The sequence below is a fragment of the Leptonychotes weddellii genome, chromosome X, assembly GCF_054177405.1.
Source record: "Leptonychotes weddellii isolate Sample4059 chromosome X, ASM5417740v2, whole genome shotgun sequence".
In the NCBI taxonomy this organism is placed as follows: domain Eukaryota; kingdom Metazoa; phylum Chordata; class Mammalia; order Carnivora; family Phocidae; genus Leptonychotes; species Leptonychotes weddellii.
The window spans coordinates 128,644-155,860 of record NC_138385.1 but is presented as its reverse complement, the minus strand read 5'-3'; the positions used below and the strand labels follow the sequence as shown (position 1 = coordinate 155,860).

The 27,217-nt window shown below is 38.9% G+C and overlaps 1 protein-coding gene and 2 long non-coding RNA genes across 3 annotated transcripts in view; 1 reads left to right on the top strand and 2 right to left on the bottom strand.

The window, feature by feature from the left end:
* LOC145717745 (uncharacterized) overlaps positions 1-27,217 on the bottom strand; it is a 142,809-nt gene that overhangs the window by 57,546 nt on the left and 58,046 nt on the right. The window lies entirely within an intron of this gene.
* Positions 6,194-9,207, bottom strand: LOC145717743 (uncharacterized). The gene is made up of 2 exons (XR_014141126.1): positions 8,942-9,207; positions 6,194-8,624 (listed from the first exon to the last, which is right to left on the bottom strand). It is a non-coding gene; the product is annotated as an uncharacterized LOC145717743 (long non-coding RNA).
* SPRY3 (sprouty RTK signaling antagonist 3) lies at positions 9,561-19,719 on the top strand. Its single transcript, XM_006736907.3, has 2 exons — positions 9,561-9,946; positions 15,588-19,719. Exon 2 carries the CDS (start codon positions 15,691-15,693, stop codon positions 16,555-16,557), a length of 867 nt encoding a protein of 288 aa, XP_006736970.1. The 5' UTR covers positions 9,561-9,946; positions 15,588-15,690; the 3' UTR covers positions 16,558-19,719.

The window sequence follows — 27,217 nt, the reverse complement described above, 5'->3', positions numbered from 1 at the left end:
CCAAACACTCCTACTAGGCTCATCCATTCACATGACTTAAATCTGTGTACTACCAGTACCCATATTTCCATTCCTGATCCATATCTTCTCTTTTTCAAATTTTTATTTAAATTCTAGTTAGTTAATATACAGTGTAATATATTAGTTTCAAGTGTAGGATTTATTGATTCATTACTTGCATACAACACCCAGTGCTAGTAACAACAAATGTCCTCTTTAATCTTCATCACCCATTTAACCCATCCCCTCACCCACCTCCCCTCCAGCAATCCTCAGTTTATTCTCCATAGTTAAGAGTCTGTTTTATGGTTTGCCTCTCTCTTTTCTCCCCTCTATGTTCATCTGTTACATTTCTTAAATTCCACATATAAATGGAATCATATGATATTTGTCTTTCTCTGGCTGACTTACATTGTTTAGCATAATACACTCAAGTCCATCCATGTTGTTGCAAATGGCATATTTCATCTTCTTTGTGGCTGAATAATATTCCATTCCATTGCCTTTCATCCATTTTAGTTTATTTTTGTGTATGCTGTAAGAAAGTTGTCCAGTGTCACTCTTTTGCCTGTGGCTGTCCAGTTTTCCCAACACCACTTGTTGAAGGAACTGTTTTTTTTTTTCCATTGGATATTCTTTCCTACTTTTGTGAATATTAGTTGATTATATATATATATATATATACCACAACTTCTTTATCCATTCATCAGTCAATGGACATTTGGGCTCTTTCCATAATTTGGCTATTGTTGATAATGCTTCTATAAACATCAGGGTGCATGTACCCCTTTGAATCTGTATTTTTGTATCCTTTGGGTAAATAAGTAGTAGTGCAATTGCTGGGTTGTAGGGTAGTTCTATTTTTAACTTTTTGAGGAACCTCCATACTGGTTTCCAGAGTGGCTGCCACAGTTTGCATTCCCACCAACAATGTAAGAGGGTTCCCCTTTCTCCACAACCTTGCCAACATCTATTGTTTCCTGTGTTGTTGATTTTATCCATTCTGACAGGTGTGAGGTGATATCTCATCGTGGTTTTGATTTGTATTTCTCTGATGATGAGTGATGGTGAATATCTTTCCATGTGTCTGTATTAGCCATCTGGATGTCTTCTTTGGAAAAATGTCTACTCATGTCTTCTGCCCATTTATTTTAACTGGATTATTTGTTTTTTGGGTGTTGAGTTGCATAAGTTCTTTATATTTTGGATAACAACCCTTTATCAGGTATGTCGTTTACAGATATCTTTTCCCATTCTGTAGGTTGCCTTTTACTTTTGTTGATTGTTTCCTTCACTGTGTAGAAGCTTTTTATCTTGATAAAATCCCAATAGTTTATTTTTGCTTTCATTTCACTCGCCTCAGAAGACATATCTAGTAAGAAGTTGCTACAGCCACTGTCAAAGATGTTTCTGCCTTTGTTCTTCTGTAGGATTTTTATGGTTTCCTGTCTCACGTTTAGGTCTTTCATCCACTTTTAGTTTATTTTTGTGTATGGCATAAGAAAGTGGTCCAGGGCGCCTGGGTGGCTCAGATGGTTAGGCATCTGCCTTCGGCTCAGGTCATGATCCCAGGGTCCTGGGATCGAGTCCCGCATCAGGCTCCCTGCTCCTTGGGAGCCTGCTTCTCCCTCTGCCTCTCTCTCTCTCTCTGTCTCTCATGAATAAATAGATAAAATCTTTAAGAAAAAAAAAAAGAAAGTGGTCCAGTTTCACTCTTTTGCATGTGGCTCTCCAGTTTTCCCAACACCATTTGTTAAAGTGACTGTCTTTTTTCCATTGGATATTCTTTCCTGCTTTGTCGAAGATTAGTTGACAATAGAGTTGTGGGTCCATTTCTGGGTGTTCTATTCTGTTCCATTGACCTTTGTGTCTATTTTGTGCCAGTACCATGCTGTCTTGATCACTACAGCTTTGTAATCTAACTTGGAGCCCCGAACTGTGATGCCCCCAGCATTCTTTCTCTTTTTCAAGATTGCTTTGGCTAGTCAGAGATCAATGAAACCAGGAGCTGGTTCTTGGAAAAAATTAATAAAATTGATAAACCCCTAGCCAGGTTTATCAAAAAGAAAAAGGAAAGGACCCAAATAAATAAAATCACAAATGAGAGAGGAGAAACAGTAACCAACACCAAAAAAATACAAACAATTATAAGAGAGTACTATGAAAAATTATATGCCAACAAATTGGACAACTTGGAAGAAATGGATAAATTCCTAGAAACATATTAACTAGCAAAACTGAAGCAGGAAGAAATAGAAAACTTGAACAGACCAATAACCAGCAAAGAAACTGAATCCATAATAAAAAATTTCCCAACAAAAAAGTCCAGGGCCAGATGGATTCCCAGGGGAATTCTACCAGACCTTTAAAGAGTTAATGCCTATTCTTAAACTGTTCCAAAAAATAGAAATGGAAGAAAAACTTCCAAACTCATTCTAGGAGTCCAGCATTACCTTATTCTGAAACCAAACAAAGACTCCAATAAGAAAAGAGAACTACAGGCCGATATCCCTGATGAACATGGCTGCAAAAATTCTCAACAAAATACTAGCAAATCGGATCCAACAGTACATTAAAAGAATCATTCATCACGTTTAAGTAGGGTTTATTCCTGGGTTGCAAATGTGGTTCAATATTCACAAATTAATCAACATGATATACCACATTAGTAAAATAAAGGATAAGAACCATATGATCCTCTCAATAGATGCAGAAAAAGCATTTGACAAAGTACAACATCCATTTTTGATAAAAACCCTCAACAAAGAAGAGATAGAGGAAACATACTCGTGAACATCATAAAGGCCATATACAAAAAACTCACAGCTAATATCATCCTCAGTGGGAAAAACTAAGAGATTTTCCCCTATGGTCAGGAACAAGACAGGGATGTCCACTCTGGCCACTGTTATTTAACATAATACTGGAAATCCTAGTCTCAAAGATCAGACAACCAAAAGAAATAAAAGGCCTTTGAATTGGCAAGGAAGAATTCAAACTTTCACTATTTGCAGACAACATGATACTCTATGTAGAAAAACCTGAAAGACTCCTCCAAAAAACTGCTAGAACTGATACACAAATTCAGTAAACCTGCAGGATACACAATCAATGTACAGAAATCTGTTGCATTTCCATACACAAATCATGAAGCAGCAGAAAGAGAAATCAAGGAATTGATCCCATTTACAATTGCACCCAAAACCATAAGATACCTAGGAATGAACCTAACCAAAGACATAAAAGATCTGTACTCTGAAAACTATAGAATACTTACAAAAGAAACTGAAGATAACACAAAGAAGTGGAAAAACATTCCATGCTCATGGATTGGAAGAACAAATATTGTTAAAATGTTTATATTACCCAAAGCAATGTACACATTTAATGCAATCCCTACCAAAATACCAACAGCATTTTTCACAGAGCTGGAACAAACAATCCTACAATTCATATCAAACTGATCCATATCTTCTCATAAAGTCAAAACCCATGTATAATTTTGCCTGGATTACCATTTATATACTACATGGGCACCTCAAACCCAACATTCTCAAACCCAGTTTTTTAATATTCCTTCCATATTTCAGTATATGGCATGATTAATACCTCATATCTAATAAGTCACTAAGTCTTGTTTATTCTATATTCTGCATATCATCCACTTTTCTTCATCCACACTGACCCTGCCTTGATTCAGGCCACAATTATCTCTCATTTGATTTAGTGACAGGTTGTATTGCAGTTTATATGTTTACATGTCCATTTATTCTATCAGACTGTGAGTAAGGAGAGGCTAAGACCACTCATTTATTCATTCAACCAGTATGTATTCATCTTTGTATCTTTCATATCAAGTATATTCCCTGACAATAAGTAGATGCTCAGTATATGTTTGTTTTATTGAATTACATTGAAACTTACTATGTTACAGATGAGAAAAAATGGTGAAGATGAAAATAGGTGAAAGCCACACTGCCAAAGCCACACAGATTAAGATACTAAAATCTACATTTCCTTACTCTTAGTCCAGTTTTCTTTCCACAGAATGACTTTGTCCCTACCTCCTACCCTTCTATGCTCTCCTACATTATTTTTTTCTTTCTGACTTTTCTATACCATTCTCTCATTATTGGTCATATTGCTCCTATATTTGTTTGCCAGCTTCTATGGGAAAAATCATTATCACCATCCCTATAGGCTCTTTGGTTAAGAATCTGTATTTCCTTGGCATTGTTTACTTCTTTTGGCATCATCACTGCTGAATCAGGATGACCATAGGTCAGCTTTTCATCTGACATTTCTAAAGATTTCCTCTTGACTTCAGTAGAGTATGGATAAAACTGGCCTTATATAGGAACTTGCAGGCTCTCAAATGGATTTAGTGGCAGTCTGGGAAAAACAGAATGAGGAAAAACTTCCAGAATTTGTGTAGAATACGTGTTTTATGTAGACAAATTAAGAGAGTATGGATTATAATTATAGGTGACAGAAATTGATATTTTATTGGGTTTATGGATGAAGATTCTGATAATGATTATTTTAGACACTGTATTGGACTATCATACAAATTGGTTTTTTTATGTATAATCTATTTCCACTTGCTACAATTTAGTAAAAACTAAGTAAGAAACCTAAATAAGCTCAGTACATTCTAGGAATATGAAGAAAATATGTGGGTGGTGCCTTCTAGAGAAAATTTCTGCTCCTAACTTGTTCAAGCTATGAGTATAGGGGACCCTTTTAGAATGGCTTATAAAACATACTGTTTTCACATCTTTGTATTTTCATTAGTTCTCTTATATCTGCTTGTAATTGTTTTCATTCATTCTTTCATTTATCAAATATTTTTTGAGCATCTACTCTGTGCCAGGCATTATGCTGAGTTTGGGAGATTCAGTGATGGTTCTTTTTGCAGTTCATTCTGTCATCCCCCTCTTACCTCTTGGCTTTTGCACACATGCTATTCCCTCTGGCTCTAATGTCCTTCTTATCCTTCAAATTTATATTTAAATATCACCTTTTCTAGGAAGCATTCAATAACCCCCTCAATATTGGATTAGATGTATTTCCTCTCTACTCCCTTCCATAGCACTTATTCTTTATTACATTTGTCTGTTTGCTACCTTTCCTACCAAATTCTGAGCCCCTTGAGACCAGGGATTCATTGATTAATTATAATTAATTAATAGCATATATAATCTAGTATCTATATTAATAACATAGAATTAATTTATTTTTATATATTAATTTATTACTATATTATTATACTGTGAGCCTATATTAAGGCAACAATGAAAATAACTGAGATTATTCAACCTTCTCACCTCTTAGGATGATACCCATAAAAAATAATAATTAGGTTAATGATCATTCATTCAACAATGCCTTCTATGGGCCACTCACTAAGTGCTGATTATTCAACAACTAAATTTCCTACTCTTGTGGAGTTGATGACACTCAAGTGGGTAGGGAAAGATGTTTTTTCTGTGTCAGATACTGTTCTAAGCATTTAACATGTTTTAACCCATTTAATTCTCACAACAACCCTATGAGGTATATTTGTAAGTTGTACTGATCTTACAAATGAGAAACCAAGGCCCAAAGAGATTAAGTAACTTGGCCAAGGATATATAGCTGGCAAGTGGCTGATCTGGAATTCGACTCAGGTTGACTCATTTCAGAGTTTACACTCTTAATCACTACACCACAGAACCCTCTCATCTGCAAATCTCTTCAAGGATTTTTGCTCTAACTTTTCCAAATTACTTGATATCCCAGAATATTCCATGTCATTATATACTCTTGCCCACCAAAACACCAGTTTAGGTAACTGTCCTCTTCTTTATCACCCTTAATTATAATTGTCTGTCCCCCATTCTAGACAGTGATCTCTTTGAGGGTAGATATAACATTTATCATATTTGTCTTCACTGTTGTATCCCCAGGGCCCAGCACACTGGTCACTCAATTAATGCCTATTAAATGAATAAATAACTGACTCTTAGAAATCAACATAAATATTTTTATTTGTGCTTTAAGCTGTTGTGTTTCTGAAAGATTATTTGCAGTTTTATGATTTTTGAAAAGATACTGGCATAGTACAATTATATACAGAAATTGATGTTGAGACATTACAAAATTCACTATGTGATGTCTGACAACTTGTTTTACAAACTTGTTAGAATCAGTGTATTTCAGGAAACATGCTTTCTTAGCTCTTTAGTTAATGGTGTGCTTTTCAGGAAACACATTTAGACATATTCATTGAATTGTCTAAGATCATACAGCTAGTTAGTGACAGTGTTGGCCTAGAGCAAACACAGGTCTCCTGTCTCCCAATCCAATGTTTTTTTTCTCTTTATAGACACCTTGCTGACATTAACGCAAATCCAGTTGAATTTGGAAATACTGTCTTAGCACAGATCAACCCGCCTATTTCTTTTTTTTTTTTTAAGATTTTATTTTTTTATTTTTTAGAGAGCGAGCGAGAGAGAAACAGCATGAGAGGGGAGAGGGTCAGAGGAAGAAGCAGGCTCCCCGCTGAGCCGGGAGCCCGATGTGGGACTCGATCCCAGGACCCTGGGATCATGACCTGAGCCGAAGGCAGACGCTTAACCATCTGAGCCACCCAGGCGCCCTCAACCCACCTATTTCTAAAAGCCAGTAATTTCAAAAAATAAATAAGTAACCTTGAAGAACACCAGAAAAATCACTCTGCCCTCCAAATATCTTCCTTACTACTATGTTTTAGAAATCTCTAAGTTATAGTTTTATAATTAATTAAACACACCCTTCCATACTTAGAGCAACTGGTTGTCCAAATCATTTCTGATAAGACAATTAAGTCAAAAAGATTTTGAAAGAAGGTAAAGTATCTAACAAAGTCTACTGAATAACCAGGACAGAACATAGATGAGAGTGTTATAGGAGTTACAAATGTAGAAATAAGTTAGGGTATTAGTAAAAACTATCATAGAGCTTTAGAACAGAAAGGAGCCTTAGAGCCAGGGAAGTATTCACAGAAGAATTAGGACCCCAAAGTAGAAAATGAATAAATATACACAAGTCATGTGAAGGATACATATGGAAAGCTGGATTGGTATCTTAGAAGAGTCAAACACTCAACTTATCTTATGTTGAAAGGTATGTTGAGAAGTGGAATGTATAGAGTCAGAATAACTTGATTGACAGGCAAAGCAATTTAAACTTAATGCTCTAGGAATTAGAAAGAAGTTTTTGAACAAAGGAATAAAGTATGAAAATAAGTCACATTTAAGAAAGATATATTTGGCATATGTCTGCTCAAATTTAAAAATGGAGCTTAAAAAAATAAAAGGATTTCAAATTGAAATCATCTCTCCCTCTCCTATGGGCTTCATTAGGGTGAGAACAATTTCTTAATTTTCTTAATGTTCATATTTACTGTTCATTGAACACTTACTATATGCCAGACACATGATAAGACTTTCAAATGCAAGACCTTATATAATCTATAGGAAATAGCACAATTCTGTGATGTGGGGACTATTGTTACCTTCATTTTATAGATGAATGGAGGAAACTGGTTCAGAGAGGTGAATTGAGATGTCCAAAGTCAGATAGCTCATAAATTTAGGAGCAAAAATTTGAACCCTGATTTGTTTGACCCAAATCTAGTTAGTTCAGTACTTGGCACATAGTTGATGTGCAATAAATACCTGTTGAAAAAAATGGGTGAATGAATATATCAGTAAATCTTTCCTCTTCTGCAGATAAAACTACAGATTAGCTTTAATGTTTTTCATGATTTTGATAAGCTCAAGTCAATATTAAGAGTAAAGAAGATGTTTGAGCCATAAAAGAGAAGAATTTACATAGGCAAATCTCTTGACTCTAGAAATTCTGATTAGGAAGAGAACTGGATTTGCTTAGAAATTATATATACACACACACGCATATGTATGTACGTATATGTGTGTGTATACACTATACATACCTACCCATCAACAAAAGAGTTTGGAGCACCTTTGACACACACATACACATATGAGCATGCAGACCCACACAACCATATATATTTTTAATCCCATGCTTTCTTTTGTTTTCTTAATCCTCCTGAGAGGGTGTAAATAATAGAATGTCAGAGCTAGAAGGGATCTTAGCTATTACCTAATCAGATCTTCTCATGTAAATGTAGAAATTGAGGCACTAGAGGGAAAGTAAGTTACAAAGGTCACACAAGGAGTTAGAGTAAGATTAAGAATCTTAGTTTCGTGACTCACACAGGTTTGTTTTACTCAGAACTGTCACCATTTACCATCTCATTTTTATAGATGGGGTAAGCAAGGCATCCTAAGAATGTTGATGATCAAGCTCTTGCTACTTGTCCATTGAAGCAGGACTTGAAATCAGATCTCTTTTATTTTAAATATGAGACTTGTTTTCATGCAAGTGCTTCTGTTTGGATGCCCAAAAGGAAGACCCATTTCTACTTAATTAGTGGACTGAGGATAATTTACAGAAAACTTTGTCCTTCATTTTAAGAGAAAATGTCCAAAGCTACTTTATTTTCAGAAGACTGGCAGTCCTAAGGAGGCTGCATGAAGGCAGGGATTCTGTCTGCCTTATTGAATCCACAATACCTAGTACAACAGAAGGCACAAAAAATTTTTTGTTGATTATATGGCATACTAAAGGCAGAAAGGGAAAGTAAGTTGGGTAATGGTTTCCCAATGGATGATGGATGGACAATCATTATTCGTGCTGAAAAAGTGGGAATGAATGCGGGTAAGAGTGGGAGAAACCCTTAAACAAAGGAGAAGCTCTATCTGATAGAAGCTGCAAGGGCTGAGTGGTTTGGTAGGACTGTGATCGGCAGAGATATTTAAATGAGGCCTCCTTAAAATTGTTACTTTCCACCCCACCCCCATTCCCCTTTAAATTTTGTTTCAGTCATTACCCAAGGACCGGATACAGAGATTCCTATGGGGAGTTCTAATGGGTCGATTCAATTTCAACTGGATGACGCCACTTAGCTAAGCATTAAGAGCTACAGCTCCGGGAAAGCAAACGACACAGAGAAAGGGAGAGAAAGAAATTATAACAAGGAGCAATAAATCCCTTTCCTCCCATCCTCCCCTATAATCCATTCACAAGACCTTCAGAAATCATGTACATTCACAAAACAGCCAGCTAGCTGAGCTGAACACACTGCAATTTCACTCCCCTCCCCCCGTCTCTGCAGATTATATACCAACACACCCTGAGCTATATAAATAATCACACACTAGCGGTATCTATTGCTCTGTTGAGATACCCTGTGTCTACAACTGCAGTTTCTGCTGCTTCGGTTCATCCGTCAGATTGGAGGAGACAGAGGCGGAGGCGGAGGCGGAGGCAAAAGAGAAAGAGGGGAAGGAGGTAAAGAAGGAAGAAGGGGAGGAGGGAAGGGGGAGGGAAGAGGAGGGGAAGGAAAACGCTGAAGGAGGAGGGGGAAAAGAAAGAGGAGGAGGAGGAGAAGGGGAGGAGAAAGAGGCGGAGGAGGAGGGGGAGGAGAAATAGAAGAAGGAGGAGGAGAAAGAAGAGGAGGAGGAGGAGAAAGAGGAGGAGGAGATGAACAACTTACCCTGCTGAGCTTTCTTTGGGGAATACGTGCATCAAGATTTAGATCTGCATGTAAAATCTATACAAAGTATCTGCCACTACAGGTCTGACTCTCCTCCCCACCCCACCCCCCGCACCACCGTTTTTTTTTTTTTTTTCTTTCCGTTTTCTCTGCTGTGTCAGAAAGACCGACACAGAACTATCTCTGTTTCTGGCTCCACTGCCAGTGAAGGAGTTTTCATTCAGACTTTCCGAAGAGAGGTGGAGAAACCTAAAGACTCAGGAGAAGAAGAGGTCTTTTGAGCCAAATGGGGCATTAGTTCTTCTGCTTTCCTCAGCATGGATAAACCTTTTCCTCAAGGTAAGCCATAGAGATTAGCTCTTAAAGACCCTAGAATTCTTTCTATGCAATGCATAGATTGCCATTCATTCCGGCCATCGTGTGTGTGTGTGTGTGTGTGTGTGTGTGCGCGCGCGCGCGTGTGTGTGCGCGCGCGCGTGCGCGTGTGTGTGCACGCGTACAAGAGCAAACGCATGGGTAAAATAAAATGAAAACCATTTAAATTTGATTTAAATGAATCAGCTTTTGCAGAAAACTATCCGTATTGGAAATTTATAAATCAAAATGGAACTTCAAAATAACCCTTTTGTAGCCAAATGTCAATTTAATTTTTAGCTTGTTGACCTTTAAACGCATTTTGGTTCTTGCCTAAGCCCCTTATAGCGCAGCCTAACCACCCAAGCTGAGGACGTAGGGAGAGCCCGTGCTGAGGCCAGTCTGGCTGCCCAGCGGGCATCCTGTCAGCGTGGGGCTAGTCTGCTATTGGCTCACAAGTCTGGGCTGTGCATCGTTCAGATTTCATCACATCACCTTGCCCTGGGTAGAAATGGCGCAAGCTGACACGGCATAACCCCCTACTTACATTGAGTCAGAGCAGTGATTTAGAAATCTCTGGATCCATGCCTGGGTGTGTGTGCACATGTCTCTGTGTGGCATACGGAAATTTTGTCAAAAGTGAGAACCTGTGAGCATGTCCAGTTAGCCAATAGGCATTTGATAGGACCTAGTACAGTGGTTTACACTCCCTTCCATTCCTCTAGCTAATTATAATTAGCATTCACCTCTGCATGTTGCAAACCAAGTTGGATGAACAGAAAACAGACCTTGAACTCTTAAACAGAAAATCTATTTTGAAATGCAAACTATTGTTTCTTTTCTGGGTACATTAAAACCTCATTGTAACATAATGTGCTATTACATGAATTTGGATATACCAGGTGTTAAATCATGTTCCCAACAAGTCAGCTGCATACATACATACCAATAAGGCACAGGCTAGCATTTTATCCACAAGGAAGTATTAGTCTTCTTCCCTTTACCTCTAAATAAACATGTACTAAGACCTTATTCTATGCATTTTTGTTTCTTTGTGTTCTGTTTTTAGGTCCTTCTAGCTGTGAAACAATCTAGATAGTGATCTGAGTGCCTTGGATTTGGAAGGTTTTTATTCAGAGTTGAGGAGTTGGGTAGTGAGGAATTAAAAAACCTGAAGGAAGGAGACTAATTCTTCGTGAAAGACTTTTTGAGACAGAGACATGCAACCAACAAACCCAGCATAAAAAAACTTAGAGCCTCAGAACAAGAAAGGGCTTTAAAAGCCCTCCTTTAGTGCCCCTCATTTTGTAGATAAACTGAGGCTTGGGATAGAAGTCATTTGCCCACAGTCACACAATAAAGTAGTTAACACTAGAACTTAAAATTCTTGTATCTTGTAAAAGGATATGGTGTTTAAAGAAAGATTCCTGCTTCTTAAGTGAACAACTAGCATTTTCTTCAGGATTAGAAGTGTGTGAATTCATTTGATATTACAACTTTTCCCTGTAGTGCTCATCACTAAAACACCTATATCTTTAAAAATGCAAGGTCCTAAAGCTGCTAGACTCTCTAGTTTGAAATAAACTGCTATGAGTCTTAATGAAACTATTAAAGTAATGAATACGGCTAGGGTAGCAAAGTGACAAGTTAAGAGTTAAATGTGGTGAGAACCTGGCAGCTCCAGCAAGATGTATGTGGTAGGAGGGAGGCCCAGTCAGTGGCTGAGAGGTTAGTAATGTAAACTATATACAACTTGGTATTTGTAAGGGGGGAGTGCTTTGATAGAGATGCAAATGCTTTTGCACAGAGAGGGATTTTTGGAGAGCAGACTTTGGAACAGTAGAACTAAGAAAACATATAAAGCCATAGCAGAAATTCCCCCTATGTTTGCTTTCAGTTATTCTGAGAAGGAGTGTATATAACAGCAGAGCACAGAAAAAAGTAACACACCCCAGAGCTGTTACACAGTAAGGTACAAAACAGCATTGAACCCATGAGAGTGGGAGAAAACAGGAGCCAAGCTCTCCTTCTCTCCCCTCCCTTCTTTGAAATTGAGGTTGAGTCATATTGTATCAGAAAGGATTTACCAGAGAAATCAGAACTGTCTAAGGGTGTTAGCATAGTAGGGCTTTAGATAGGGAAGTTTTCAACTTTAGTCTCAACATGGCAGATTTTAGGTTCCAGGGAGTAAATACATTTTCCTTTCATTAACGAACAACATTTCTTGAATAGATTTAGCTCTCTAGTCCCTAAGTTGGCATAAGAAAAGAAATTTCTGTTTAGGTTGAACAGAAAATTTCAGGGCTACAGAAAAACTGTTGAGAAAGCTAGGAGCACCTGGCCAGAGGAACTGAGATGGGAGTGGGTTTACAATGCATCATTCATTACTGCAGAGGCACTACGTGACAGAAATCACTAGATCCCACCAATGTGCAGCCAAGACTTGTAATCACCTTGGCTCCTATTTAATAATATGTGATATGCATATTCTCTCTCTCATTTAATAGAATATGGAACTGACCAACAGCACAGTTTCTTAACTGTTTTTGTTCACAATGAATGGCCCTTTAATGAGTGGATTTCTGAATCATAAACATACATGCAGTAGTAGTTTTTCATCTCATCTATGTGCTGTAGCAGCTCTTGCCTTTTTGCTTCTCAATATTTCCCCTCTTACCTTTCCGTACAGTATCTACTTCAGTTCATCCTGTTAGCCAGATCAGATCGGCAAACATTTTATTCTCATTCAATACTGTTTTATCCTTCTCTACACTCTGATTTTGCCCAGGTCCTCCTTCCCACTGTATTGCAGATTTTCCACAGTCCATTCTAATAAAAGATTTTGCAGGTCAGGAGTTCATCCTGTTAAGCCCCTTGTAAACAAGACAGTAGTACCTCATCATCCCAGACCAATGCCCAAAGCTTCCTTTAATTATACAACCCAGCAGCTCAACTTTTCAGTCTCACAGCAATCTAATCAATATCCAGATACACCTTCTCAACTTAAGCACCATATACCCTTCTGCTGCCAAGACAGGATCCCCTTTGAACATGGTTCTGAGTCATTTCTATTATGACCTAGATTCCTCCAAGCTTAGCTTTTCAACCTTCTGGGCATGTCCCTGAGATACCTAGTGATATCTTTGGAATCCCATAGGATTATCTTTTGTAACTTTGAGACCTTGTATGCCTTCCTTTGAGTTATTGATTCTTGGAATTTCCAATATGTTTTGAATCTAATTTCCTCTGGGAAATCAATTAGTCTAAAATGCATCCAGTGTGTTTGTTACTGTTCTTATAGTATAAAGGACACAAGGGGCCCCATGCATTCTTTATCTGATCAATGGGGAATAAATCCATTTCTTATAAATTTGTCAAAAGACTCTTCCTGATGCAAAGTTTCTATATGCACATACCCTGCAAGTCAGCTGAACAATGTGTCTTTGTTTATTTTTTTTAAGATTTTATTTATTTATTTATTTATTTATTTATTTATTTATTTGTCAGAGAGAGAGAGAGATTGAGCACAAGCAGGGGGAGCGGCAGGCAGAGGAAGAAGCAGGCTCCCCGCTGAGCAAGGAGCCCCATGTGGGGCTCTCTGGGATCTTGACCTGAGCCAAAGGCAGACCTTTAACCGGCTGAGCCACCCAGATGTCCCGTGTTTTTGTTTATTTAGGTGTTCGAATGAAAACTACTTTTTCCTTTCCAGTGCTGAGATTGTGAATCTTAGCAAAGTACAGTAAAGGTAGATGTGGGAGGCTTCAGGGGCCTGAGTCCAAGTAAATAAAAGAGACATAAATTTTGCTTTTGAATGCCGAAATGAAAAAGGGCATGTTCCTTAGTTCACCCTCAAGGATTGGAGATATAGAAGGTGTAGATGAAGAGAAATTTTTGTCAAATTGTGTAGTTATAGAATTATAGAACATAATGGGGTAGGGTCCTTCAAAATCACCTAGTTTACCCCTATAATTATATAGATAGTGAAATTGAGGCCCACACAAACAAGTGATTTGACAAAAGTTTCATAGATATTCGAGCCTTAGAATGTCCATAGTGTTTATTTGCATTCTCTTGTGTTGCATTAAATAACACCAAAACAACCAGCTAAAAAGTGAAATTATAGTCAGACTGGTTCTTTTCTGTGATGTGCCAGAAAAGTTATTTTTAACCAAATTAAATCTTCTTTTCAAAAAGCGAACAGATGTAAATTCAACTAAACAGGTTTGCATGGGGATATAGCCTCAAAAGGCAATGAGTCTGGTCATATTATTAGCCACTGAGTCCTTTATGAACGGCATCCTTATTTTTCCTGTTATTGAGCTTTGGGCGCATTTCAGTGTCGTGTTTGCTTGCTTATGGAAACCTAATCAAGCACTATCCTCTTTCACTTGTTCATTTCTATTACTCATTCAAGCTTTGCATTCCATACAGTAGTGTGAGTAATCGATCTATTTTGAGGAGGCCTGAAATATGATGGATTTCAAATACATACTTTATTCGTGCTAGTGTTTCCTAGGTCCTAATGCCTCCAGAATGACTCTTGGCTTTGTGCTTAGGTTTTCTTGTGTACACTTTTTTGGCCGTTCAGTCTTCCAGGTGGTGTAATACAGTGATCTACTGTTTGTACAATATTTTCCTCATAGTCACCATTATCAATATTAGGCTCCATCAGATCCTTCAGGGAATGACCACCCAGCTCTTCCTGATTGTGGTATGACGGAGACATAAGCATATGCTTTCTAGATATTCAACTTGGTTTAAATAGGTACAGTTACAGGTGGTATTTCAAAAAATTCAGGGATCATCTTATATGGTCCCCCCATCCCCAGTGTTACTCACACATATATAAACATTTGATTCTGGAGCCACACTACCACTTAGAAAGAATTATCTCCTCACTAAGTTAAAGTAGACCAAAGGTGAGGAGAACTGCAAGATGATTAGTCTCGACTTCCATCCGCTTCGGGGAAGTTTTTTTCCTATTATTCTACAGAGAGCCTGATTTTTGCTCTCTGTGTCTCTGCCATATCACTGTCATTATCGCATCTTGCCTGCCTGTATTCATTGAATCAAGCAATTCCTTGCTCGTGTGTTTATTATGCTTATCAGGAAGTTTACTGAAAGGAGAATATTTATATACCATCAATCAAATATATATATATATATATGTACATGTGTATATATGTCTCACACACATACACATGCAACTTCTCATGGAAGACCTTTGAGGCTTTTTCTCTTACATTAGCATCACTTCAGGCTGTAGCCTTTGCATTTGAAATTAGCTTCCATTTTTATTAGAATTTTGATGCTCAAGGCCTAGATTCCTCTGTTAGCAAGCATCTGAATGAGCTAGCTTCTCCTGTGACCCTAGTCATATGATGAAATACAAAAGGAATCAATGATGTGAGCTTTGCTCCCAGAGTGCTTGATAGTCTGGATGGGTTGACCAGATTTGCCTGTGAAGATAGTGGATAAGGTCAATTACAGAATGAAGGTATAACAGGAAGACTACCCTAAAGTAACTGCAGGTAGTGGTAGAGATAGGGCTGGAGCCTTGTTGGTTCCCTGCAAAGTAGTCATGTGTGTGTCTTCTCATGTATTGTTTCTATTTCTTCTCTCCTAGGATTTTCTGATGTGCCCTAAGGTCCATGTAACTACAAGGGCTATTTATCACCACAAGTGCCACCCTGACCCCAAACCACTCAGAACTCAAGAATCGAAGCAAAATGGACGCCGCAGTGACAGACGATTTCCAACAAATTCTCCCTATTGAACAACTGCGCTCTACTCATGCTAGCAATGATTATGTGGAACGGCCTCCAGTCCCCTGTAAACAAGCCCTCTCCAGCCCCTCCCTTATAGTGCAAACCCACAAATCTGATTGGTCGCTGGCTACCATGCCTACTGCTCTTCCCCGCAGTCTCAGCCAGTGCCATCAATTGCAGCCCTTGCCTCAGCATCTGAGCCAATCTAGCATCGCCAGCTCAATGTCCCATAGCACCACTGCCTCTGATCAAAGGCTCTTGGCCAGCATTACGCCCTCACCTTCAGGCCAGTCCATCATCCGAACGCAGCCTGGAGCAGGGGCCCACCCAAAGGCTGATGGTGCTCTGAAGGGAGAAGCTGAGCAATCTGCTGTGCACCCCAGTGAGCACCTCTTCATTTGCGAGGAGTGTGGGCGCTGCAAATGTGTCCTCTGCACAGCAGCTCGTCCTCTCCCCTCCTGCTGGCTGTGCAACCAGCGGTGCCTTTGCTCTGCTGAGAGCCTCCTCGATTATGGCACTTGTCTCTGCTGTGTTAAGGGTCTCTTCTACCACTGCTCCACTGATGATGAAGACAACTGCGCTGATGAGCCCTGCTCCTGTGGGCCTAGCTCTTGCTTTGTCCGCTGGGCAGCCATGAGTCTCATCTCCCTCTTCCTCCCTTGCCTCTGCTGCTACCTGCCTACCCGTGGATGCCTCCATCTGTGCCAGCAGGGCTATGATAGCCTCAGGCGACCAGGCTGCCGCTGTAAGAGGCACACCAACACTGTGTGCAGAAAAATCTCTTCTGGTAGTGCAGCATTCCCCAAGGCCCAGGAAAAGTCCGTATGACCTTCCCACCAAATGGATCCAGAGCTTTCTCCTTCTAACTCCCATTAGTAAAGGGTAGGCCTCATCTTTGAAGACGGGGAGAAGGAGGAAAGCAGCCAAAGTTAAGGCCTCACCAGTTTTGCTCCTGCAGTGTCAGGGGAATGGCCAAGTCCATCCTGGTGCAGGATGCCTTGTTCTTTCTCACAGTATCTATCCCACTCCTCTTCCACCTTTGTACACCTTGCCATTTTAGCCCTGGGGCTGTCATGGCAAATTCAGGTGATATATAGGCATGAGATTTGGACACTGAGGACTGACAGAGCCAGCAACGTGGAGGTTTAGGGGCTTCGCAGCAGAATGCCTCTTGATGCAGGCTCTGAGCGTCACTCTACTTTCCACAGTGCCTTTGGAAACTTTCTTCTAAGATGGTTTTCACAGGTCCACGTGGAACAGTGTTAAATGTTCCAGGGAATCTGACCCCTTCTCCCTCTTTACTGCCCTTCTCTTCTTTAGTCTTTTTCTCCCTCTCTCCTCTTCTTCTTTGTTCCTTTCCCCTTCATTCCCACCCTATTTTTATTTTTCCTCTCTTTTCTTTCTCTCTCCCTTCCTTCCACTCCTTTCCTCTCTCTCTTTCCGACTAACCCATTCTCTGCTCATATCTCTATCTTGTTTGATCTGTCTTTGTCTCTCTCTGCCTGTCCTTCTTTCTCTACTCTGTCCAGAAGTGCTGTTTTTCCATAGGTGTTTCCTTTGACGCCAAACTTTGCTATGCTACACTACTTACTAAATTTTATTAAGGGAAACGGATTACTGTAATGAACTGATCACTAGCAATAGTCTATATCCTGACGTGGTGTGTGCACTCATAACCACACTCACCTGTTTGTGAGCATATGAGGCAAAAAGTATCTTACATTTCCAGGTTTCACTAGTTGGAGTTTTACTCCCTTTCCCAATCATCAACTTATAGTACTGACAGATTCCACTAGCATGCGGAGTAGGATAGTAAATCAGGATGCTCATAACTTTGTATGTCTGACCCAAGTGCCAAAGGCAGACGTGCTTTATAGCTAAATGAACAAAACAAGGGATACTACAGAGGTCTGTTCTCTCTTAGAAGCTAACTGCCCTGAGACTGCATGGCTCAGGCCTTAATTATGGACATAAAAAGTCATAAAACTTTAGAGCTGGAAGGAATCTTACTTGTTCATCTAGTTCAATGCCCTTATTTTGCAGCTGGGAAAACTGAGGCCTGGAGATAGGAAGGGATTTTCCCAAGGCCACACACTGAGTTCATAGCAGGGTTGGGACTGGAATATAAGCCTTCTGACTCCTAGTTCAGTATTCTCTAGCCTACATCACATCAGGTCATGGGACTTTGCTCTTAGGACTCTATTAACAGTGACAGAAAGCCATTGCCATTCAACTTGTCTGGAACCATGCCAAGTTAGTGTGGTGGTCTTTATGCAGTGCACGGTGGGTAGCTACTTAACTATCAGGTGTTGAGGCTGCCACCGGTGGACATCACCTTTGGCTCTGTCACTTGTAGAAGCTCAAGTGTGGGAAACAAAGCAAAACAAAACAAAAACAAGGAACCCCTAACCAAGCTGTATCTTCGCCTTCTCTTTGCTACACATGTTGTGCTCACTCCTGGCTTTGTCTGCAATGGCAATTGCCTGAGAACCGAAATTTCAGCAACAGTGGAAACCTGAGATGAAAGACCTATGAAGCAGAGAACTGACTGTGTTGTGAATCCACTTCAACGGGAAAAGGCTGCAGTGGGGATGGCAGGCTCCTAAAGACAGCTGTTAAAAGACACAAGAGTTAGATCCAGTTTCCCTCTGTAAGCGGATCCAAAATTCACTAAGGAATTCAGAGATTGAGGGCACTTGCTTGAAATCAAGGTGCTCCAACTTAGTTTAAGACTTCCAGACTCTAACTTTATATATCATCTCTTTTAAAGCGTGCATGGATGTGTATTGCAGAGTGGAGAGGTGGGGAGAAACGTAGAGTCATACACAGGGGGAAGAAGAAGGGAACATCCACATCCCTTTGTTGGATATATGCTATAGAAAGATGTGCCACTTACTTTTTGTTGGTTCTGAATCTTCCTGAAGTGTACGGACATTTGGGCTGCACACAGGCCCATGCTTTCACTTTCGCCTCCTCTTCTAGAATCGCTTTGCTCTATTTTTGTATATACAAATATGTTATGATGATTACTAATAATGTTAATGATCTTGCTGCAAATGGTGCCATATATAAGGTTTGGCTTCTTGGAACATTATAAACCCAAACCAATACCTGTAACCTCTTAAGTTGCTTTCAGATCCTTCCATTTTAAGTAACTTCTTCAAATCTTACGAGTCTGCCTGATTGAACTTTGACTTATCTATTCCTAAAAGCTGTGCCCAGTTCTCTGGGTCCGGCTGGATGGTGATGAGTAGCAACACACACTTCTCCCCGCTTATGCCTGAAATTTGCTTAGAGCTGAGATATATAAGGATTCTATGACACTAGTGCATTGTTCCTGGAGCTAAAGTTATTCTATGGATGTTTGCTTATTAGTTTCAGGGCCCCAAACAACACAAGTCCCTCTTCCTCGATAGCTCCTTGATATCCCAATCCTGCAGTCCTTACTCAGGCAAATTGTGCACTGCCAGAGGGGCCCTGGGCTCTGCCATACACCCAGAAGCGCTCTTCTCAGTGTATTTCTAAATGGCCTTACACTTGGTAGAAGAAACTGAAGGGTTACTCAAATGCAATTGCAATCTGCAATCTGCTGCTGAGTCAGGGCTTTCACTTGTGTCCAAGTTGGCCTGATACGGGCTGCATCTGGTTTACGTAGAGATGGGTCCTGTTGGGGTATGTGTACAGATGTGTGAGTGTGCATATGTACCCTTCTGTGAAATTTTATATATATATATATATATATATACATATATATATACACACACATATATGTATACATATATATACATATACATATATGTATATATGTGTGTGTGTATATATATGTGTGTGTGTGTGTGTAAATATATATATTCACACATCTCTATATATTTTAATGTATTGCACATGTATATTTAAAATATATATGAAAGAACTCTAAATCCTGCAGAAAGCCTCTTTTCATTATTTTTCTACCTTGTGTCATGTACTGTATAAACAGGAATATTTAGAGGGTGTTTCCTGCTTCGCATTTTTTTGCAGTTAAGTCATCTGTTACCCCCTACTTCTACTACTTTCCATATATTGGTTCCCTGATACATTTCACATGGCTTCGTCAAGAGTTTTCCTTTGATTCCAGCCCATCTTCCCTCATCACGATGGCTATAATAAATATAGTGAACATGTATATAGTGCTTACTATGTGCTAAGCACTATTTTAAGCACATTGCCTATATTAGCTCATTTCATTCTCACGTTAACTTTAAGATGTAGGTACAGTTACAATTGCCATTTTTCATATGAGAAAACTGAAGCACAGAGAGGTTAATTGACTTGCCAAAAGTAACAAAGCTCGTAAGTGAAGGAGCTAATATTTGAACCTAGGCTGTCTGAGTCCGAAGTCCATGCTCCAGAGGTAGGTATAGAAGTCTGGAATATAATGTAAACCCTTCTGGTATAACAAGCCTCAAACAGTGAATAGTCCTTTGCCTAACTCCAGTTTATCTGTAGCCTAGGAGTAGAAACAAATGTGCTCCTATGTTAGGAGTGAAGCAATAGTTACAGACATCATATCTTAGCTGTCTTGGCTCCCAAGATGGTGGCATTACAAACTTCTCCACTACTCCCTCTGAAAACGTGTTTGCAGCCAGTTGCCACTTCTCAGACAGTTTACAGTGCAGAACTAGTAGAGAAATATTTTCACTGTGCAGGAGAAGGTAAGAGTTAAGAGTGTAACTTTTTCTTTATAGGCCCAGGAAAACTAATTTGATTTGTTTCTGCAGAAAGTAGAACTAAAACTATTTTTGGAATTTGAGATCAGTTGGAACTGTTAACATTTAAGTTCATTGATTATACTGAGTGTATTCTTCTGATTCAAATGGAAGCAATCCACTGATGACCATTGTTCAGTATAATTTCTTACCTTTTCCCATCTCCTCCTTCATACTGGCAATTCTTTATATCCTGATACTATTTCAGAGCCAGAAAGAATCTCTTAAAGAGCATCTATTCCAACATCAACATTGTATAGTTGGGAGAAAAAGATGCACGGAGAGGGAATATGACCTGTCCAAAGTCACATAGTTCTGCATTTGGGTGGAATTATGACTTATTTCCAGATATCTGGGTTTCTTAGAAACTAGAACTTGAAGCAAAAGCTTATGTGCAATCCCAAGGAAGTAAGAGTAAGGAAAAAGAGTAGTGAAGTAGGGAAGGAAGGAGAGGAAACATAAAAGAATGTATCATTGTGTTGGCTACAATCTGTTTCATGACAAGCTAATTTCTCAATTTCTTTTTTTTTTTATTCTTATGTTAATCCCCATATATTACATCATTAGTTCTAGATGAATTTCTCAATTTCTTATGACAGGCCATATTGCATCTCCATATAGGTCATCTGGGGGAAGAATGGGGAAGAATTTATCTCCTGCCTACTATCTCATTAGTCAAATACCTTCCCTGTGGAATATTAACTCCCCTACACTTCTGGGCAGCACATGTGTGGATGCCCAAGCATGTACCTTGGCATCTCACACCTCAGAAGCAAGGGCTAGCATAGTGGCTCCGCTACACACAAGGCAAGTGTGTGGCTATAGGGAGACGTACGAACTTGAGAACCTATGTATTCTTTGACTTGCTTTGAAGGGCTTCCTTCTGCATGGAAATGAAGTCCCTGTTTCAACTGGAGGAGTAGCAAAGTCTCAAAATATCCTTCTTCTTACCATAAAAAGAAACTTTATTTTACTGAACTCTTCAAAAAGCATGTCTAATCCAGTGCATGTACATGAATGCCCTTATAATCATTTAGGCTTCATCAGCATAATAGCAGGAAAACTGGTCAAGTTAATAAATTCAGGAAAAAATGGCTAAGCAAGTTATTTTGCAACATAAAAATGAAACATTCTGTTGGTCAACTGAATCTTTCTCTATTTCAGCCCCTAATTACGATGATATCACATAGACACATTCTAAGTGCTATACTATCATTTATTCTCATAAACAATAGTTCCCTGTGCCCTATAGACCATTCTCACATGAAGTCAAAGCATCTAGTCAATAAAAACATCCCATTGGTATGGTTTCATATCTATGGGCAATGTCATAAAAGCATTGAATGCATTTCACTGATTGAATTCTTGCCTTTTTCATGTAAAAAAAGATGACCATAGGAAAATTCTGAAAAATTTTCTAGGTAAATAATGAAATCATGCTATCACTACAAACATACAGCAAAACTCTCCTTTAATGACATCTACTTTACTGAGCCCAGTGGTTATTTCTCAGTTCTCATGTACCTGAGTTACTAGCACCAATTGACATAGTTGTTCATTCTGTCCTCCTAAAAACACTTTTATCACTTGGCTTCCAGGATACCACATTCTTCTGGTTTTCCTCCTACTTCACTGTCTGCTCCTTCTCTGTATTCTCTGCTGGACCCCCTCACTTTCTTCACCTCTTCATATTCAAGTATCCCAGCAATTGTTCTTTGAAATATGCTCTTTGGCTACCGTTTCCATGATGAGTTTCAAAATTATATCTCCAGCCTGGACTACTTTCTTAAACTTCCCACTCATATATCCAACTGCCTATTTCACATGTCTACTCTGATATCTAGTAGGAATTTCAAACATAACATGTTCAAACAAAGCTCTTAATCTTTCTCTCCTCAAACCTGACCTTTGCAGCATTTCCTACCTTTTTTAATGCCAATTCCAAATTTCTAGTTGCTCAGATAAAAAACTGTACTTACCCGCTAGGCGTTTTATCAGTTACAAATGTAGCTAAAATTCTGAACCTCCAAATCCTCAATTAGCCTTCTACTCTGATGATTTAGCATATGGTCATTAGTACCTCTTTGAACCTTTGGCCTAAGGTTTGATAAGACTAAAATCCTTGGTCCCTTTTTCCTAATTTAGGCCCACATCCTTATCTTGACCCTCAGATTGATCAACACACTACCAGTGTTGCTGCTTTCAAAGGCCAGAATGACAAGACACACAGCCCTCAAGGGAAGACATCTTGAGAACGACACCGTTCATTGTTTCGGGATCTTGAGATCGCAATCCAAGTTATATATGTTACTCCCAAATGTATTTACTGGCCAGTCTCCTAGAAAAGTAGTAATCTTGACCCACAAGTTGTCATTCTCCAATCATTCAGGCAATTCTTTTGACTATACCATATAATTGTCATGTTTCTGATGGTAAAAGCCACAGATGACAAAGATCCGAAAGTCTCCAAGTCCTTTAGCAACTAACAAACACTGCTGATGCAGGTTACTAAGGAAAGAAAACAGAGACAGTCACTTAGGCAAACACACTAGTTTTATTAATATAGGGCTTTAACTTCAAGTCACCTGTATGTTTTCCTACTGTGACAAGATGAGGTGAACTATACAAGCATTCTGAAGGTTCATTTTGAACATATGTTCTAAGGCTTAAACTAAAGGGACACTGAATGACTCACTTGGCCCTTTTCTCTTAGGTTCATGCTTTGATCTTAGCTTTCAAAGTCTTACCACTCTGATGACAAAAACAAAACAAAACAAAACAAAAAACTGAAAAGGAAATCCAAGGAAAAGAATATTAATTTTTATAATATCAGAGATTAGTTGGTAACAATTTTACTCTATGAAAGGGACCTTTTCCAATGGGAGTGAAGGCCTCCCAAGTAGAAGTCTCCAGCTATATTAATACATGAGCTATATTAAAGGAAAGAAAGAAAAAGTAGTGAGGAGTAATACTAAATGTGGGTTGAGAAATTTTTTTTAAAGGTTAAGAAAACGAGCCATATGAAAGAAAAAAGCTCTGTAATCAGTTTGTTTCTCTCATCTAAAACTCCATTTCACCAGCTTCTTGAACTCCTTTTTGTCTTTGACCTTTATCAACACTCTTCTTTCTTTTTCAAGCTCCTATAGCACATCTGCTGGAATGATTCCTGTGTGTGTGTGCGTGTGTGTGTGTGAGAGAGAGAGAGAGAGAGAGAGAGGAGAGAGGGAGAGAGAGATGTGGATGGAGCCTTGAGCTCTCCCCTAGAGGTTCAAAGTTAAGAGTATGCCCACTAACACTCTCAGCCTTTCAAACTCCCTTCTAGGACATGTCCCAGAGTTCCTGGATCTTACACTAAATGTCGAGCTTTCTTTCCTTCAGAAATACCAGACTGGATTTGTGGCTTTCTCTGGATTGGCTTCTTCTCAGTCAACATGGTGTTGTGGAAATCACAGTACCCTGAGACCAATTAAATCAAAATCTTTGGAGGTAGGGCTGAAGAATGGATTTTTTTTTACATTTCCTGGATGATTATAATATGCAAACAGGGTTGAGAAAGCCTAATCACTTCATTCTACAAATGCAGATACTGAAGCTCAGAGAGGGGAAGTGACTTAATCATAACCACATAGTGAGTTAGAAACAAAGTTAGGAGTTATAAAAACCCAGGTCTCCTGACTTTTAGGCCAGAGGTCTTATCTTCATACTACACTGCTTCTCTTTCTCTCCTGTGCTTTCTGGACCTTTGTTTTTCTCATTTGTAAAATGAAGATAATAAATCCTAGAGATTTTGTGAGAGCCATTAAAACAGACACATTTCTAATGTACAAGGTTCTGCACAAATATGGAGGAATGTTACACTTGAGGGAATTAATATACAACACATATGTGAAGCTGAGTCTATAAAATAACATAATGAAAGTAGTTTCCTATTTTATTTTATTTTTTGAAGATATTTATATAATTTAATTGAATAACAGAACATTATTTCTGAGAGTATGTAAGATAGATATTCATGATAATGTGTGAAATAAAGCTATAAAACTAAAATACAAAAAGAGTCTGGTATAATCTAATGGAATTTTTACCATCTGCCATGATAGAGAATTATGCACATTAGATCTAAAAGTAACCAAACACGTATTTTATTAAATATATATTACTGGGAGTAGTCTTGCCTCCTAATGTATACTTAAGTCTCTGAAATAGATGGCAGGCCACATTTTACTGTTGGGCAGAGTCACTGCTCATGTGTGACATACCCTCTTGCTTTCCTATTTTAATCAGTCAATTATTTGGGTATTGTGTATTGTGTCTACCTAATAACATATATCAAGAAGGACCCCTTGTGTGGGTTGTGTGTACCTTTAACCTTAACTTGGTGTCAGTGACAAGAAATTCAGAGTTGATGAGAGAGGTCAATCTTTTCTTTCTCTTTCCCTCACTGCAATTGGAATTGAAAAAAATATAAAAGTAATGAGATATCTGGGCTTCTTATAGTCAGTCAACTACAACATGGCCTTAGGACTGAACTAGCCCAGGGTTTCTATGGGACTTGTAGATTCGATTCCTGAGGACTGTTAGGGGTTTGGAGGGAAGGGATTTAAAAAAAAAAAAAAAAAAAAAGGTGTCTCTTCTGAAAGGCAGGATGCATGGAAAGGCAAGGGGAGGGCTTCTAATTAGGAGGAGCTCCTGCTAAAGAAGCAAGACAGGAGGGAAGAGGTTTTCTGATTTGGCTGATCTGAGGAAGTAGATTATTTGGCAGTCTAGTATCCCCAGAATGATCTGTAACCACAAAGAACACATTTTCTGAATTCCAGGGCCCCAGAACAGAATTCTAGATCCATTCTTGTTTTATCCATCCCAGATATTAGGAATTGCCAAAGGGGGCCACTTCTATTCCCCTAGGAGTCATACATCTGGCTACTTGTTTATTTGGTAAAAATGGAATTCTGTACCATTTATAAAATGGACCTCTTGTGTCTTCCTTATTTTGAAAGTATAATGCACATTCCTAATTCATCATTCACTTTTGCCAATGATTTTTAAGTATTTATTTGAAAGTTATTTTAAATACAAAAATATATTTATTTAACAAAGCACTCCTTCATCCATTTATTTCAGCCATCCTAATAAATTAAAAACAAGCCATGATTAAAGTAGGTATTTCTATATGTCACCTTACAAACTAGTTTTAAAAATCGACTTAGTAGGGATGCCTGGGTGGCTCAGTCGGTTAAAAGTCTGCCTTCTGCTCAGGTTATGATCTCAGGGTCCTGAGATCGAGTCACACATCGGGCTTCCCTGCTCGGCAGGGAGCCTGCATCTCCTTCTCCCTCTCCCTCTGTTTTTCTCTCTCTCTCTCAAATAAAAGTAAAAAATCTTTAAAAAAATCTACTTGGTATATATATCATCATTTCATCTTGAAATGCCTCCTTTAAAAAAATCTACTTAGTATATATATCATCATTTCATCTTGAAATGCCTCCTTTTTAAGGGGGAGGCAGAGAGACAAGGAATTTAAAAGAATCAAGAGGCCTAAAAGTATAGTGATGGTTGCTTATAATCCAGACCTGCCTCAGGCAGGGGTTACCTTTCAGGTAATTAAGAGATGACGACCTATGCTTAGGAAAACTTGGGTTGTTAGAAGCCATGTTTCAGGGGTCTATGATTTCCTAGAAAATGTGACCCAAAAAGCTCCTTGCTAATAGCTACGCTGCTGATGAAGTGCTTGTATTTGGCCTGACAACAATTAACACAATAACCTAGGATGAGCTGCACAAAATAGCATGTGGACAGAGTGAGCAATCAGACTGTCTCTAGTTCTAATGAATGGTCAAATTTGATTGTGCATTAATAGTAGGAACATTGAAATCTATTTCAAGAGAACTTCAAATAAACAGAATGGAGATTGGACCTGAGGGGAATAAAGGGTAATTACTCCATAAAAGACTAGAGCCTAAGCTAAGCAACATTAAATTTAGAATCAGAAGATAAAAGTAATAAGACACAAGACAGTATGAGATGAGAGAAGCCAACCTTGATGAATTTCACCCAAAGAATTATAGGTTGCTCCACTCTGTGTTAGGCACCTTTGGTAGGTTACTTAGGCTTTCTGTGCCTGGTTTTGAACCTAGAAACCGTGACTCTAAATATTTTGTGCTCTTAACTACTATAATCTACTTCTTTTCAGTATAAAAATGGCTATATGAGTAGAGTCAGAGGACGTCCCCATTTGCCTGGGACAATTTCAGTTGATACCTGTTTCCCAGAATATTTAATAGTGCCTTCTTATATTCTGAGAACTTATCCTGAAATAACTTGGATATAATATGTAAGAGTATGCTTAATCAGCTAACTTTGATAAAATCATTGCATAAAAAGAGTTCTGGATAATTTCAGTGTTGGCCCATTGCTCCTATTATCCTCAAACACCATCCAAAATTGATCTCCTCCTGCCCCCCTTTCTAAAGCCCTTCTTACCCAGCTTGCATTTCATGGTCCATCATAGCACCTTTCACCTTTTTTCTCCCTAGCACACTTGCTTTAAAAAAATCTAAACCTAAGTTCATTAGGAAAAAAAAGAAGAAGAAGAAGGTAGCGGGAGGGGAGGAATGAAGCGGGGGAATTCGGAGGGGTGGACGAACCATGAGAGACGATGGACTCTGAAAAACAAACTGAGGGTTCTAGAGGGGAGGGGGTGGGAGGATGGGTTGGCCTGGTGGTGGGTATTGAGGAGGGCA